The 18,195-nt window shown below is 41.1% G+C and overlaps 1 protein-coding gene across 6 annotated transcripts in view; it reads right to left on the bottom strand.

The window, feature by feature from the left end:
* BANK1 (B cell scaffold protein with ankyrin repeats 1) overlaps window positions 1-18,195 on the bottom strand; it is a 167,027-nt gene that overhangs the window by 8,012 nt on the left and 140,820 nt on the right. For all 6 annotated transcript variants that reach the window (XM_056349050.1, XM_056349059.1, XM_056349068.1 and 3 more), the window contains 4 exons: window positions 16,450-16,731; window positions 6,307-6,369; window positions 2,258-2,439; window positions 545-608 (listed from right to left, as the gene is read on the bottom strand). In XM_056349050.1, the coding sequence (XP_056205025.1) occupies window positions 545-608; window positions 2,258-2,439; window positions 6,307-6,369; window positions 16,450-16,731 (591 nt within the window). The remainder of the gene's footprint in view (window positions 1-544; window positions 609-2,257; window positions 2,440-6,306; window positions 6,370-16,449; window positions 16,732-18,195) is intronic.

Below are 18,195 nucleotides of genomic sequence, written 5' to 3'. Positions count from 1 at the left end.
ACAGCATCTAAAGCAATCTTTTCATAACAACAAGAGATCGTTTGCAGGAAATGCAGGTGCTGCTGCTGCAGATGACATTCAATCACAAAGGGAAAAAGCATCTCAGATGACCAGAAGTACAGCTTTTATTAATGACTCACAATACTAAACTGCTGTGACAGTGGAAAGTTCATCAAGAATTTGCCAGTGCAAATTGATAGCTGATTTACAAATAAAATACTGAAGTCATCAAGTATATTGTTCTAAAGGAATCACCTACGCTAACTGTGATGAAGCAGTAGGAAATGGGCTGCAGAAAAGCTGAGCCACGAAGACTTGGTAAACTTTCTGCCCCATTAACTCTCAGTGAGCTCATCATTGAGATGAAATCTTGACCCTGCTGAAGACTGATTACACTAAGATAACTGGAATGTGGTCAGATACGGAAAATGCTCATTATAAATTCAATGCCTGATCCAAAAGTCTGCTTATGCTTTGGATCAGACCTTTGCAGTATGCTTACAGTTCCAGGCTTCAGTGAAAGGCAGAGAAAGTGCAACTTTACCATTCAGATTTTCCTTTTCTAGTCTGTTTCCAATAGTGGGGTCTCTAAGGTGATATGCTTTTTCCTTTAGTAAAAAACAAGCGTAAAACCAGCACCAGAAACCAGTAACGGAAATTTACTGTAGGAATAGCGAATAACTACAAAAAGTTGGATTCTTTAGCACTCTGAAGATCAAGCTTCCCTCTCCAGGAAAATAATGTTGAAAGAATGAAAAATGTCTATGATGTGCTATAAGTAAATACTAATTTTAGCATTTATACCTAAAAACTCTTGTGGAGTTTTTTCCTACCAGAAAGTTACACAGATTCTGGCATTAGATTAAAGAAGCTTGGAGGTTTATTTTTTTTCTTTGGACAAGCAATTTTTCTCAGAAATCCCAGTGAAGACCAGACAACTGCAGTGACAGCATGAAGTAAATTCATCTGCTCACATTGGGGTAATAGTGAAAGACTTTTCTATGGTACAAACCCAAAGAGCAATCACACACGCAGTGCAGGGTATAAACCACCCCTAGAAAGCAGCTTTTTCCCTGCAGTGAAAACAGGCCAAGTAAATCCTCCTTGAAATACAGGCATCTTCTAGTTGACCAAGAAAAAAAAAGACTTCCCTAATCTATGCAAAGGTAGCGGCACTAAGTTGTATCAGCTTCCTCCTTGCCTGACAGAGCAATACCAGCAGCTTCCACCAGCCTGTCTGGCCACAGGCAGACTTGGAAGGGGACGCCCACCACACTCACACGGTTTTCCAACAGCTGGTGCTGTGCTGCTGGTGCCCAGCCTGGGAACTGGGCTCCTAAACTGTTCTAAGCCTTGCGCTTGTGCTGTGACATGTTGCACTGTGACGACAAAGCTCACACTATTTCTTCATTAAATGCAAACACAGAGAGCATTTAATCTCTCCTTGTTGACAGCACCTGAGAGCTCTCCCACTCCACATGGCTAGAGTAGCAGACTAGCTTTGGTTCTTCCTCTTTCTACCAAATGCAAAGAAAATATTTTTGTTAATGCACAACCTCATATAAAATGAGGGCATAACCTCTTCCTCCAGCTGTCTTCTTAGAAGTAATTAACAAACCTCCTCACCGTGCCTTACTCCTTAGGCTGTAGCTTTGATGGAGTTCTTTCAGTGACTCAGTGCGTAGGCTTTTGTAAATCCTGGGTTTATGCACCTCACTTTACTCCACACGCTGAATATAAAGGAGCTGAAGAGCACAGCTAACAATTGTGAATTTCACTAAGTAGATTCAACACTTCCAGAGAGGCATCAAGCCTGGTGCAAGTCAATATATATTAACAATGTATGCTTGATATAGTTATGTTTCTGGTAGCTGACACTGTTCAATAGTGCATTTGGTTTGTTCAGCTACAGAAAGTTTTGTGGTTTCATAAAAGATGCATAGACCCAAGCGTCACATAGCAGTTCAAAACAGAAAGCTTAGAAGAGCAACGTATTAACTCATGATTTTAACCAAATGCAACAGCACCTGAAGTTAGGCGAAATAAATTCAGAAAACCTCTCAAGTAAATCAAACCACCATGGAAATGGGTATCTCGAAGATTCAGAACCATACACAGCAAGTTCCTTGGGAGCTGATGGGTATATAAATCATGACTCTTATTTTTGCCCTCATATCTAGGAGCCAAAATACAAGCGTTTGTTTTTGGAACTTCTGATCAAGATTCCTGTCAAGAAACATAAATTTCAGACTCATACCTGTTGAGTAGACTGTAGTATCTGCTTTTCATTCTGCCACTGTTTAAATCTGTCGAGCGCTTCATCCACAGAAATTGCCCCCTTTTTCACCTGTTCCTGCAAGTGGATGAGTTCTTCCTGTTCAGCAGGGATGTTGTGTTTCACAGTGCTATCAATTACTGTGTCAGTGTGGCCTCTGTGTGCTGGTACAAAATGTAGAAAGATAAAGAGAAAATATTATTAACCCATTTCATTTGTTTTGCTTTATGACAAAAACACTTTTTTCAACAAAGGCATGTAAGCAGTGATTTTATAATTGGACATCAATAAAAACACAGTCTTCAGCGTGGCTCCCTCCCTCCCTTTTCCTCTTTCTGTAGTTTTTTTACTGGGTTTTTGGTTTGTTTGTTTATTTCAATGAGAGAAATTTAACAAATCAGTGAGGATTTTACCATTACTCTTTGGCAGCAGAGTAGCATCTTAGACTTTTCATTCATTACTATTGTCCTGATCCACGGGTTCTCCATTAGTGTCAGTCAGTACTCCTTCTACCGCTAAAGCTGTTACTGACTTTTTAAAGGAAATTGTTGCTATGTTAAGACAAATAATATCCACAGTGCCTTTTCCCCTTCCTTCTCCAACTTCACACATTTCTCAAAAGCTGGGCCTGAAATCTGGTCAGAAAGCATATTGAAATTTCACTTGATTTCCCTACCCCAAATTATTAAATACATTGCAGTGACAAGAAAACCACTAGGACTACAACCCAGTCCCTCCTCGAGGTTATGATACAGGTGCCCAGCTGAAGGGAAACGACAAGGAGACGTGTGTGATCAGTCACAGCTTGGCCCAAGGAGGTGTAGCACCACATATCGCCAGGATACTGATACTGAAATGGCCGATCCAGAACGCATGAGCCACCGTGAAGCAGGGCTCTCCCTGCCCTCTATAAGGCTCTTGCAAAGGTGCCATAAAGCACCTGTTTCACTGCACAGGGAATGCAGCCAGGGGAAAAGTTGAAACTGTCGGTATGATTTAGATCCGTTTTTCTGTGTTGTGCACCAATATCTTCATTTTAAGTGAGGAAGGACTGTGCAAAGGGAAATACACTAAGGAAACTAATAAGGAGCTGCTGTGGCTTCTCCCGTTCCTTCCTTTTGATCATACGAGCACATGCTAGGCATGAATCTCGGCGAACTGTTTCTGTTTTGATGGTGTACTGACCCTAATGCTTCCACCTGAGAGAATTAATTGGAAATCAGACTAGTTTAGACAAAACTGCATTTTTCATATCAGCAAAACAGGTATGCATGTGTGTATTTCTCAGACCCATAAAAACTCTGTTTTATCACAGAATGGTTTGGGTTGGAAGGGACCTTTAAAGGTCATCTAGTTCAAGCCCCTGCAGTAAGCAGGAACATCTTCAACTAGATCAGGTTGCTTAGAGCCCTGTCCAACTTAACTGTGAATGTTTCCAGGGATGGGGCATCTACAACCTCTCTGGGCAACCAGTTCCAGTGTTTCAGCACCCTCATTGTAAAACATTTCTTCCTTATATCTAGTCCAAATCTACCTTATTTCAGTTTAAAGCCATTACTCCTTGTCCTATTGCAACAGGCCCTACTAAACGTTTGTCCCCATCTTTCTCATAGGCTGTAATAAGGTCTCCCTTGGAGCCTTCTCTTCTGCAGGCTGAACAACCCTGATTCTCTCAGCCTGTCTTCATAGAGAGGTGCTCCAGCCCTCTGACCATTTCTCTGTCCCTCCTCTGGACCTGCTCCAACAGGTCCATGTCCTTGTTCTGTTGGGGGCCCCAGAGCTGGACACAGCACTACAGGTGGGGTCTCACCAGAGCAGAGGGGCAGAATCACCTCTCTCAACCTGCTGGCCATGCTTCTTTTGACGCAGCCTAGGATACGGTTGGCTTTCTGGGCTGCAGGCGAACACTGCTGGTTCCTGTCCAGCTTTTCAACCATCAGTACCCTCACCAGTCCTTCTCCACAGGGCTGCTCTCAATCCCTTCATCCCCCAGCCTGTATTGATACCAGGGGTTGCCCTGACCCAGGTGCAGGATCTTGCACTTGGCCTTGTTGAACCTCATGAGGTTCACATGGGCCCACTTCCTGAGCTTGTCCACATCCCTCTGGATGGTATCCCGTCCCTCAGGCATGTCAACCACACCACTCAGCTTGGGGTTGTCTGCAAACTTGCTGAGGATGCACTCAATCCCACTGTGTCATTGATGATGATATACTGGTCCCAGTATGGACCCCTGAGAGACACCACTTGTCACCGATCTCCATCTGGACATTGAGCCACTGACCACTACTCTCTGGATGCAACCACCCAACCAATTCCTCATCCATTGAACAGTCCATTCATCAAATCAATATCTCTCCAATTTAGAGAGAAGTATGGATAAGGAGATTGAATGCACCCTCAGTAAGTTTGCAGATGACACCAAGTTGCAGGGCAGGAGTGTTAATCTGCTTGAGGACAGGATCAGAGCAATCTGGACAGGTTGGATTGACGGGCCGAGGCCAATTGTATGAGGCTCCACAAGGAGAAGTGCCAGGTCCCGCACCTGGGTCATAACCACCCCACACAACGCTACAGGCTTGGGGAAGGGTGGCTGGAAAGCTGCCCAGCCGAGAAGGAGCTGGGGGGACTGGTAGGCTGAACATGAGCCAGCAGTGTGCCCAGGTGGCCAAGGTGGCCAATAGCATCCTGGCTTGTGTCTGAGATACTGTGGCCATGGCCAGCAGGACTTGGGAAGTGATTGTCCCCCTGTACTCAGCACTGGTGAGGCTGCACCTTGAATCCCGTGTTCAGTTTTGGGCCCCTCACTGCAAGAGGGACACTGAGGTGCTGCAGCGTGTCCAGAGAAGGGCGATGCAGCTGGTGAAGGGTCTGGAGTACAGGTCTTACGAGGAGCAGCTGAGGGAACTGGGGTGGTTTAGCCTGGAGAAAAGGAGGCTCAGGGGGACCTTCCTGCTCTGTACAACTACTTGAAAGGAGGTTGTAGCAAGGTGGAAATGGCCTCAAGTTGTGCCAGGGGAGGTTTAGATTGGATGTTAAAAAATTCCTTAACTGAAAGGGTGGTCAAGCATTGGAACAGGCTGCCCAGGGAAGTGGTTGAGTCACCATCCCTGGAGTTATTTAAAAAATGCATAGATGTGGCACTTAGGGATGTGGTTTAGTGGTGGACTAGGCTGTGCTAGGTTAATGGCTGGACTTCATGATCTTGAGGGTCTTTTCCAACCTAAACAATTCTGTGATTCTATGATTCTATGTTGTGGGGGACCATGTCAAAGGCCTTACAGAAGTCCAGATAGACAATACTGGTAGCTATTCTCTTGTTCACTGATGTAGTTGCTCCATCACAAAAGGCCACTAGGTTGGTTACAAGAGGTATGCTACCAATATTCTAACATAGTAAGAGCTAGAAGGTCCTGTAATCTTTTCCTAAGTGGTTTAGCATTCATAAGAAATATTACCAGTTGCACTGGAGACTGCAGTTCCCTGCTGCAGCAACAGATGCTTATATGCTGTCCTGACCTGCTGCTTGTTAAAAGAAGGAGGAAAAAATCTTCACTCAGTGTTCGTTCATTTCGTACGTAACATTGTCAATTATTTTAGAGTACCATTAATGGAATTTATGGTAGCAACATTTGGATGTGCTACAACTCAAGTAACAACTGAACTGTCACAAGAAATTCATTTTTACATGGATCTTGGGGTAAGCAAGTTGCTCCCCATGCTGCTGCCTTTCCATGGCTGGAATTAGTGCACAGCTGAGCCCTCCTGCCCTTCCTTTTCTTGGTCTTAATCACAATGGAGAATGGAAACAGCAGAGCATAAAGTAACCTGACTCTACAAATCTTTTCCACAAGACTAACTTTTATTTTTCTTTCCTTAATCTGATCTCCTAATGCTGCAATACCATTAAGGATATAAATGGTATGTGGGAAAATAGATACTAAATCAGTCACAATCAAGTCACAGCAAATCTCTTACTAGTTCTACTGAAAAGCATCAAAGCAGATAAAGAGCTAAATTAAATTCCTTACCGGGCTTCCTGCAGTATGTCCTGTTGTTGTCACCGGGCACTCGGGTGGCCTTTTGCTGGAACACTACAACAAAATTAATAATAAAAGGAAGTTGGTGAAAAATTGTAATAAAGAACATCACACTTCCTGAATGAAGGAAGTAGGCTCAGAAAGCAGGCTGGAATAAATTTCTTGTTCTAGCCTAGAAGTACTTCTCAACCCACTTGTCAGTCTAATGTTAATTACTTGAAAAACTGTTCTGCTGCACAGAATGGCAGAATTACTGATATTACAGATACCATGACAAGAAGCTTTGAAGAAAATAAACCAGACTTATCACATTAATGGAGTACTTGTTTCAAAAAAACAGCTAGATTTTGGAGTTTTCTTCACATGGTGCAGACACTGTAGCCTGTTTCTTCTTTTATGGGGAAAGCTAAGGCAGAAAAAACAATAGTACTTGGTGAGAATGATGACACTACTTAAGAAAGAGTTTGCATACATTTTTGTCTATTTAAGCACCAGGAACAGCAAAGCATGATCACTTGTTCCACTAGCATAGCCCATCATCTCCATTCCTGTGAGGTGGCTGGAGTACAGCCAGCCTGGGCATGCCCTGAAAAGCTGCAGTCAAACTTTTGCTGGCAGCGTATGTAAAACCCAGAAGGTGGGAACTGCTTGGCTTCCGACTTAGCTACTGCCATATAGGCTTTCCCTCTGAAGTCTCAGTTCTGTTTTTAGCTAAAAAACCTGATAACTAGAATAATTCCTTCCACTAAGTAATCTTCCTGACATCACTGCAATGCAGCAAGGGTGCCAGTTCAATGGAGCAAAGACTCGCGCAGGGGCCAAGGCCCAGAACAACGGAGCTCTGCTCAAGTGGCAGAGCAGACACGCTCCGCAGGGTACCCAGAGTCCTGGCTTCTTGCTCCTGCTGACCTGGGAAACTGAGTGGACCTTGGCCTGCTCAGCCTGCCTTGTATGATGTATCCACTTCTCTCAGGGGAACTTGTAAAATGGATGCTAAAGTCTGCTGTGAGATCTAAACTCTGTGCGTGCTACATGCAGAGGTGAGGAAGGAGCGATTCCTGAGGGTGTATTTTCTACACTGCAGAATAAGTCTCCAGCTAACTCCTGAGTAGGCTTGTATGGAAGGTGATGATGAATGAAAACAGCTGGGGACTTGATGTTCCTTAAAAATGTTCTCAGGCTAAATGGAGAGACTAGAAGAACTATACAGGCAGCAGAGTCTGTGGATGTTATGTCCCTAGCTCCAGCCTAACACCGTTAAAGTTTAACTTTTGTAATAACTTTTCTCTGTAATTCTCGAAGAATCCTGCTAAATATGGTTGCAGTGTTTCCTTCTATACTTGAAATAGTATTCTCTTTTTAAAGAAGAAATTAAAGTAAACCAGAACACAGAAGTAATGCAGGCAGCTCTAATTTTACTGCGTGAGGAGGAGAAGGGATATACTCAACAATGTCCCTGATTGGAAAGCACTTTAATTGATGTGCTTTGAAATTTCTGCTGAGTTTTGCAATGTTGGCGTAATCAGAAATGGAATTACTCTTACAGTTCAACGTAAAATTGTCAAAACCACTTTACATGCCGCATCTTGCGGAAATGATTTTAGTTGGCAGCAAGTACTCAGTATTCAGCAAGACCTCAGTGGGTGAGGTCAATGAAAACAAATTTCTGTTTCTGGAATGCCTGGAAAGACATATGCATACACCACTGCACGACTGCCACAGGTTTAGGGAAGTCTCTAGCAATTTACCCTTTAATTCCCACATTCTAATTACTTACAAACTGCTTGAATACCGTAGTGGAATTAAAGAAACAGTTAATCTTGCACAGGGATACGCTCCCTTATTTCTTATGGAAGATAAAGTTAATAGTCCTTCAGTAAACCAATAGCAATTAATAGCAGGTTTTTTAAGTGTCAGAATGCCACAGACCTTCAGCCGAGGAAGAAATAAAAAAATTATTTTTTTTTCAGAGCCTCTCTGCCATAGATAATCTGATTAAAAAGTTGCAGTACTTCTACTACACTTTTTTGCTTTATGTGTGCCCTCCAGTAATATCTGCATAATTAGAAGGCAAGTCCTTTTGAATTTTTAATCACATTGTGACTGGCTAAAATACCCATAGATGCTTGTAGGTCAAAATCTACAGATTAAATGTCCCAACCCAATACATGCTATATAATTTTTGTCTACAATGTATCTCCTCTCAGTTTCTCAGAATTAAAGGAGGCTGAGAGAACTAATAAGTAATTCCATTTTATTTCCTCTCCTCTCCTCTCTTCAGTTGCTACAGGACACAGATGAAGTTCTTTGCATGCCCTAAATAAATTTTTATGTCTTAGGTATAAGATCACTTTTAAGGAATGTAATGTGACCTCTGTATTTCTCCAGTAAAGGAAACTCTGAGAGTAAGACACTACTGCAGTATTTTCTAATAGGACATCAAACCAGAAAACAACATTTTAAAAGTGTGACAAAACACAAATTTTGTAGCAAATATGTAGAACTCTGGGAAAATCCTTAAGAGAAGGCATGGAAAGTGAGTGGGATCCAAGGAACTCTAAGTTGCCTTTTTTATCTCAATCAGAGTAGCTACAGATGTTGTTTCAGGCTGTCTGCACATGCAGATAAATAACGTTATGAGGCTTGAAACAGGGTTAATATTGTCATGGTTATCACCACAAACAGAAGGGCTAGAAACATTTTAAATCTAAGTCTCATGTGTATAGTTTTGTACCAAGAAGAGCATTTTAGTCACACACTGTGCAAGAAACTGTGATGAGTATAAAGCGTCTAGAAAGAGAGAATGAAATTTTTTACAGTAAAGGCAGGTTGACAAAAAGAACAGGAATTTGATTTTCAAAATTAATTGAGGTTCTAACACAAAGCTGTAATGGTAAGGAATCATAGATGCGCTATGACATTTCAAAAATTGCTTAGTGTTACGCCAGTAAGAAGTGAGATAATTAGAAACATAGGCAATTGAAATGCGGAAACAGTTACAATATAGGAGAGGACAACTCATATCAGGTAAGAGGCAATGATCAACCAAGATATGGTTTCTAGTCTACATTTTACTTCACCCATCTAAACTATGAGCAATGTTGCCTGATTTGTTGTATTAGCAGCGTTACCTCTAAAAATCAACAACAGTTTGCCACTATTCACTAGCAATTAAAATAAAACCAGACCAAAGAACTTATCCTCTGGAAGAGAATGTGAGCTAATTGTACCTAATACCTACCTACTTACTCAACTTTTCCAGCAGAACAAACGCAAAAGAGAAAAGACACAGTGGAAAACCCCCCAATCAATAAATATCACTAATTTGAATTCAGTTTGCTTGGGGCAATTCAAGATGCATTTACCCATCAGCTTCATTGAGCTGATGTTCCAAACAAAATTACTATCGCCATGACTGTTTAATTTAGGAAACATTCAAAATGAAAATCCAGGGGAACAAAATCTTTATAGGAACACAAGGTTAAGTGATAATGCAAATTAATTAATACACTAGGGTTGCACTTATTAACACATCTCAGCTCAGTTGCAAATTACAGTGAGTTTGTAAGCTTCTTCCTTCTTAGTAGGTTTTTTGCTTCATTCTTTTTAGAATTGTTACACAATTAACTCATGATTAATAGAAGAATGCAGAAGGAGGGGTGAATTGCTACTTGGGATATGTTGCAGGGAGAGACTCCTATCTTTGCCCACTCTATTTTCCCCGTTATTTAAACATTTTAACACTTAAACTGTGTGCACATTGATTTAGATTGTAAATTAGATGTAGCACAGCAAGGGATGATAAATACACAGAGAATACAAAGGAAGGAATATAATACACATATTATTCTGGAGATGAGAACTCTGCAGATGTTCGTTCATTTTTTCCCCCATTATTTTAGATCTCATTTCCCTTTTGTCTTGTGTTGTTTGCCGACACGCTGACCATCACTCAGCATGAGGACTAGGCAGATGTTACCAATGCAATGCTAACCAACATTTTCTGAGAGATGATAAAGGACTGCCCCTAAAATTTAAGCAAACTAGTTCACATACTTAAAATTAAACCAAAAAAGTCTAGTGATTCTTAACATGAACTCAACCATGGAAACGGGATACTGTAAACAGTATGGACTTCTTTATTTTTCTGAGACAGCTGAGCACAGAACAAAAGTGTATCAGCATGCCTCGTGACTCTGGTCTCGTTAGGTCAAAGCACTGGGGAGAAGGGATGGCTGGGCTGTGTTACGCTGTGCAAGGTGACAAAGGCTGAAGTCCCAGAAGCTGTCCTGTCACGGTAGCACAGGTGTCTGAATGCACTTACACTGGTACGAGGCAAGGGGAAAATGACTGGCCAGTTTTTAACTGCACTGGTGTCAGAAAAGCAGTGACCACATCTAAACCGGTACGTAAGTTCTGATCTGTTCTAGATGTGCTGTCTGACACTCAAGACACTTACGAGAACCCGCAACAGTTGTTTCAGCAGAATAAAAACTAGATGATGTCAAATGCACTTGTGGTAACACCAAACTGCCATGCTGCTCCGTTATTTGCAGTGGCCCAATGCATCCCGCCCGAGTTTTTGAACCACAGCATCACGCCCACCGGTCACAACTTACACAGGCTGTTGTCAGCCTCTGCCTTCCACAGCCACATAATTAGTCAGTTGAGATTGACAAACCCCATTTTCTCAGACCAAAAGGAAAATGACTTTAAAACCAGTGTAATGACAATGTGAAAACATTAGTCCAAAAATAAACTTATGCTCACCAGCAATTCTCCTCCCAATTTGCAGTGAGATTCTCAGTCTGTCAAATATGAGCTCTGATCTGTTACAACTCCAGCAACCTTGGTCAGGGAGGGACCTCAAGAGACTACACAGAGACAACTCCCCTACACTGAGGCAAGATAATAAAAGTAATACCAGAACCCTTCTTATGGGAGGGGTAAAAACTGAGGGAGAAGAATAGGTACTGGTGGTTAGTTTAAGAAGCCATTCAGAAGGCGGTGTCAATGCTTGCTGTGCCACACACAATGCAGAGAACTTCCCCACTGTTGCTCTTATCAGAAATTTAACTTAGTGGATCATAGAAGTTGGAAGGACTCGAGCGATATACTCAAGAATATTTGCCCCAGCCTGTAAAACCCGAATATACTTCTGCAGTCCTGTTTCTTCTGTAGAGAAAAGGAAAAAAGGGGAAGACTCTGTATTTACCAGAAATATGCTATTTAGAACAGTTTGCTTTTCAGCCAAGACAAATATCTTCTCTCTGTGCCCCTTATTCAGTACATGTTTCAATCCACCGAAGTCAAGATAGCAAAAAATCTGATGGAATGAACACAGTGGATGACGCTGGTTTACCACTTCCCAGCCAGGTCTGTAAAAACAGTTTAAGTGCTCTAAGACAGCTGAGCAGTGGTTCCTAGTATTTTATTCATGGAAAAACACCCTTAACTTGGGGATACATAATGAAATTCATCTGCACTGCAGTACTTTATACTCACTGTAGGAAAGTACTAAAAAATCCCTCTGTGGGACATAAATGTTTTGCACTTTGCATGAGACTACACTTTGGAAACCCCTGCTTTACAGCAGTTAAACAACGTGCATAATAAGAATTACTAACTCAAGATGCAATCACTACGGTTCCCAGTAAGCAGCCTGGTAAGTTTCCAAGACACTAACAGATCTGTTCTGGGTTTTGTTTTTTCAATTCATTTATGTTGTCTATTCTGTATATGAGATATTCTGCCTACCTACAAATATTCACTGGCTGCTGCTACTTCTGCATATCTTCTGATTCTGAGGAGCAATGAGAAAGCTATTTTCTTGTGGGATAGTACCTGGGAAACATATTTTTCCACTTCTAACTTTTAACCCTAGTGTGAAGTCCCCCAGACAGCTATCTTTAAATAGTAAAACATTTCCAGTGCACAGAAGGGAAACGCATTCCTTCAGGGATTTGTGAGAGGCTTGCAAAGAAATAGTGCATATGAAATTTCATTTAAGCTGTTGTAGGTAGGACAGGTGTCCTTGCTGCAGAGAGCCTCTCTCATACTGGTGGTCCCTGATAAAGAGGTAAATGATCAAACCAGGACAGTAACGTAATCCTTAAGCCCTGAGGTAGTCCTGGGAGGTCAGGAATGGGAGGGAGGCATTATAGAAACTCATCCACCTGTCCTAAGATCCACCAGGGACTTTGGTTTCCAGCTCAATCAAATCTGGTCTCAACAGGGAAAATTAAAACTGCACTGTAAACTGAAAGTGCAACACCTTCATACATTTATTTAACAGTTGTTTTGGCAGCACATGATTGAGAAAACACTGAAATAACCTAAAAAGGAATACTAAGCACTTGAGGAATGGAAAGGGAGCACGCTAAGAGTCACACAATCTGGACAACAAGCTATATGGCACCAATTTGCAGCTCCATTGGTTGATGAGCCTTTCACACAGAAGGCAGAATTCTTGCAGTGGTCTGAATGTGCTCTCTGTTTGTTAAAGATGCAGTACGTTTAGCAGTGTTCAATACAGTAGTTTGCATGTTCATTAAAATTTGAAAATAGAATAAATGAAACAGAGTAAAAGCAATTAGAACGTTCCTGTTTTATATATTTCAACTCACTCATGTTTCCCAGAATTCGTCGCAAATTCAGGTCAGCTGGTCAAACCATATATTGTGGTAGTTCAGTTATGACAGCTTGCATCATGAGTGCCTACTGACTAGGTTTTAAAGTGCAGATCCTGCTCTGAAAGAGACTCGAAAAAACGAACTTGTAAAGTTCCACGTTTGTTTTCTATAGATCAACAGTTCTGCTATCTTATTCTGCAGAGCACCAAGTGGGTAAGCCTACAGGGAGCAGGCTTTCTGCCTAGTATATACTTGAGCTTCCATCTATTTGAAAGCTACTCATTAGGAAGAGGGCTATTTGCTCACATTCTTTTATGCTGTTCTCATGGAAACCCCACCACTTTCACTTAAAGGAGAAGATACTCTTTTGTAACTTCATGGACTTCAGTGTGTGGTGAAAACCCTCGTGCGAATTCAGCCACTTAATTTTGTCCTGATGGATTCAAAAAACAAATTAAAAAGGAGGCACCAAGCGTGCAAGCCAAAAAGCAAAAGCCATTTCTGCTATGCAATGCTTATGCTTTTTTTTGCCAATAAATAAGCCCATCATCTCTGTGGGTGCATAAAGGGCAAGAAAAATTCTCTTCTTGCATCTCTGCACGGTGCTATCACAACAGCCCCTGTGATCCTTGGGGCATGAAACTTGTTCTTTCCATGAACTCCCCAAGTACATGGGGATCAGTCGTGGGTGACTGTGTAGCCTTAACACAGCCCTCCTCTGTGCATCCTGCTCCATTCTCTAAACCCATTTTTCCCATAGGACCTGCACCTTACTCGACACCAGAAGCGAACAGTTCTGAAGATCAACCAGAACTGTGCAGTGAAGACAACCTGCTTCTTACAGGAATATTTAATTTGTTTTAAAAGTTAAAAGGTATTTACTGAATGGAAGGAGAACAAAGAGGAGGGAAGGATGCCTCTGTTAAGTAACTAAAAGCTGCTCTGCAGAACAGGGCTTCTCTCTCCAATACAGCCCCAGCATAACCCCAGATGAGTCATTTCAGTCAGCAATCAGGCTGGTGAATCCAGGACATGAGGGTGCTGACTAGACACACTCATGATTTACTTTGAAGTTTGGAGCACTCGTAGTGGCCATGAAATCAATGGAATCTCTGCTTTCAATAGGTACAACCTTATCCAATACTGTTAGTCTTAGGAATTGCATCTTAGTTACTTCATACCGGAGATCCAAAAAATCAATCCAGAAAAATCCAAGGGTTTATCACAGGAGGGCCTGAAACAACACACTGGGACCTAGGGCAGGCACGAATTTTATTTTAAACAAAAATAGGAATGAAAAAAAAATGAAGAATTTTGCATCTTATGCTCACCCACTTTAAACAACAGATGAAACAAAGTATCTGTGATAAATAGCAGCATGTGGCTGTATACTTAAGGACTTACGTGGATACATGTATATACACATTTAAGAATTGTAATGTTTGTGGCATGGAGAAAGAAGTAAGACAGCAAAATTACCTCAATTCTAGCTTTTTGTTTATTTGGCTTTGCAACTTCTGCAATGCTCTTTTTAACATAATGTATGATAACAAAACCTGAAACTATCATTAATTTGAGAGATGAAAAATTTGTATATGCACTAGCCAGAGTAATTTTATTCTACAGTGATTCGATTCTTTTATAAAGCAATGGATGAAAACACATGCAGATTTTAATGATGGACTGGAGTGAAATTTTCTGGTTCTTACAGTGAAATAATATTTTTTTCTGATTATAAGCAGTTTTAATATAATAAATTGGAAACTGGGATACTGCTGGACTGGACAGAGTTTTTTAAACCACTGCGGAGGAGGAGAAAAATTGGCAACCCAAGCCGCAAGAAAAATCTTTCAGCTGAAGATGTATCACTTCTGTCTAACATTTCACTATCTCTCTCAGTGAGAGATAGTGCACAAAACAGGAGACTGAGAAACTCCAGATCTGGAACCAGTAGGATGGCCAGGCAAAACAGAAGTCTGAGGCGCCAACTGAAGCTTTCTTGAAGTACTTCCACTTTTCTCATGTATGGTGTAAGTAAATGAACTTGACCCAGAGGCTGATTTCACAGAACAACAGGAAACTAATTTGTCTACCACTACCTGCTTATAAAAGCAAAGCTAAAAACCTTGGGGGTGTGTGTATATGTATCTATCTATATATATATCTGGCGTAAAAGAACTATGGTCCCATCAGAGCAGTTCCTCTATAGTCTCTTCTTTAGTGAACAGTTAGGGTAGACAAAGCAGAAACACTCTAGTGCAATAAAAGACAGTAAAAGCAATCTCCCAAATAATTTATCTTCACAGTAAGGGTTTTCAAGTCACTGGCCTGTCTATTATTATGGAGGAGGAAGATATGAGACGCTGCTCTAGCAATCTTAGTAAAAGCGACCATTCCAGGACTTTTGTAGTTCTAACAGGCCCCCTGTATACATCCATTCTTGGATTACACTTTAACTACTGTTACGATTTATCCTTATACCTCCTGAACCTACTGAAGAAAGAGCAACTGAATGATGAATGCATTAGCCTACACATTCTGGCCCTCACCTGGAGTTATACAGCCTGGAGGCAGAGAGCTAGCTAGAAGAATAAAATAAATCACTGACTGAAATAGGCATAGAAAAGGAGGTGCTCCTCTGTGTTTGGCAGAATGATTTGGGTAATATTAATCCTCTTTTAGTGCAGAGCATGCGCTGGATGGAGTAAGCAATCTACTGGTGTCCTTTCTCAGCCTGGTTTTCTACCATTTATTCTTATGCATATTCTTATTACATGGCAGGTTTTTGTAGAAGAGGCTGGAAATGCAGGCAGTATGGATTTGGGGGCTTACACAGAGATCTCTGCAGTAGGTTCACAGAAATTACTTTTGTTATTTTGAAATTTGGCTTGAGTCTGAACTGGACCACATGATAAAAAAATCTCTTTCAGCTTTACCTCTCCATGAATAAGCTCAAAAAGGTCCCCCCATTTTCACAGAAATGGTAAAAGGACACAATCCTTCCTCAGGTGGCCATTTCTAGCCATACATTGCAGAAAGGATATGTGAAAGAAGAGCTCTCACACTCCCATTTCTCCCTACCGCTCTCATCAGGGGAAAAAAAAATCCCCCCAAAAAACCTACTACAATCTTTCTCAGAGTTAAGCAAAAAAGTTTTGACAAACTGATAGGAACTGATAGGCTATTCAAATAGCACATTCTGTATCTCACCATTAAGAACAGACACACTCATAGCTAGCCCAGCGATTCTTAAATTTTCCATCACAATTTTTGTAAAATTAAAGCAAAAAAGTGATGCTATCTGAGATGCAAATTGAAAATTAACATTAGTTAGAGATGTTCTCAGCTCATTTGAAAGGTGAGAATAGGTTGACTGAATCAACCGATATCTTGGTTTGAAAGTAACTGAACAGGATCTTAGCCTTTTAAAATTACTATTCATCAAATAGAATAGACACATCTGTATTCTACCAGCAAATATTTACAAAGCAGCAGCACTAACCTTGTACTATATAGGGAGTGTTCTCATCCCTGACTAGTGAACACATGGGACGAGGGGCAGGGGCTGGTGGCCTGTTCATGATAAATGACCTGCGTTCTTTCCTTTTCTCCTCCTCCTCTTCAGCCAGTACGAAATCATACAGAGATTCATCCAGTTTCACCAAAGTGTACGGGTCTTCCTCCTCGCCATCTCCCTCGCATGTATCTTGGTCTTCTCTGTAGCGTGCCGTTATGAGTCCACCACCACATTCTCTTTCACTTCTGTCCTCCACAAAATTCCTCTCTGAAAAAGCAAGGAATTGTGTTCCATACATAGGGTAAAGAAAAGAGATTAGGACTTAAAGCTTTATAGTTTCCTAAAGTATCTCAGAGACCTCATTTCACTTCTCAGCTAAAGCACTCTGATTTTCAGAGGCTTCTGATCATCTAAGTCAGAAGAGAGGATGCCCCAAAGGACTAATTCCAACTTCAGGGCCTCCTCATGATTTCACATTGGATTATCAAAAGCAGATGCTTGGCTATTAGCCACAAAATAAATGGGCTTATTTAAAAGAAATACCGAGTGCCCCTGTTGCTCCTGCAAGAGTCATGCAAACATATTCTTTAATGGTGAAGCCACGTAAGTGGTTCCTGTGGCATTTTGGAAAGTCACACAATTTGATAGCTGTTGCAACAATGACTTAAGAATTGAAACTTATTTTAGAAGATGTTGGATTTTGTCTTTCCTATATCTTTGATATCCCAACTTGTTTTGAGGGCTTTACAAAGATGTACTGCAGGACAAGGTGAAAAAAAACTTTAAAAGCCCCTTACAGTGTAAATGAAATTTATGACCCCTTATAATCTATGCTAAGACTATCTAACTCCCCCAGTAACTTCCCTGACTCTCTATACTACCTATATTTCATGTATTTCATAGTACAACTACTTGGAAGTTGCTTTCCTTTAGATTTTACATTTTACAGCATTAAAAGGAATCAAAGAGTTTCCCAGTACCTGGATTTGTTTTAATTTGTCTTTAAAACCACCACAAATGGTAAGATTTAGAAGCTGTTACTGAGGTTGGTGTTCCTGTAAATGTCTGTAACTTCCTTGTGCTGATTACCCGTCTTTCATACAAAAACAGTAGACCTGCCTGAAAATTCTTGTACTGAGTTACGTTTTCCTCATGTTGTGATCTACTGCCTGTAAATGTGTATCTGCTAAACTAGGCTGTGGTCACTACTGGTGTTTTCAATCCTTTGGCCGCTATTTAAAGAACTGTTTTATCTGTTTATGGGTTCAGGGGAGCTAAACAATCTTTGTAAGTGAGATACATTTATAAATGGGATGTGTCATGTATAAATGGGATGTATTATTAATATGTACTGTCAACAGATATTCTGGCTGAGATGCAAAAATGCTTTAAAACAACAAGTGGGATTGATACACCTGTCATATTAAATATGAAAAATATTTTGTTTCCACGTTGCCATAAAAGTTCTGTTTCTTTCTCTGTCGGGTATTCTTCCTTTCAACTCCCACTGGGGGCACTCTAATGCCGCTGCCAAAACAGATTTCACGAAGAGGAGACTTGCCTTTTACGTATTCCACAGCAACACCTAAAACTGTGGCTGACTAAAAATACGTCGCAATGACTCCTAAGAGCTCCTCTTTGAAAGCAAGCACCATCCTCATTTAGAGGAATTCTGATAGCCCCCACCCCACTCCCCAATGACGAAACTGAGGCTAACTCTCAGGAAAATTC

This window comes from Falco biarmicus, chromosome 1 (genome assembly GCF_023638135.1).
Source record: "Falco biarmicus isolate bFalBia1 chromosome 1, bFalBia1.pri, whole genome shotgun sequence".
Classification (NCBI taxonomy): domain Eukaryota; kingdom Metazoa; phylum Chordata; class Aves; order Falconiformes; family Falconidae; genus Falco; species Falco biarmicus.
The sequence above is the reverse complement of the archived record's forward strand: the minus strand, read 5'-3'. Positions and strand labels throughout refer to the sequence as shown.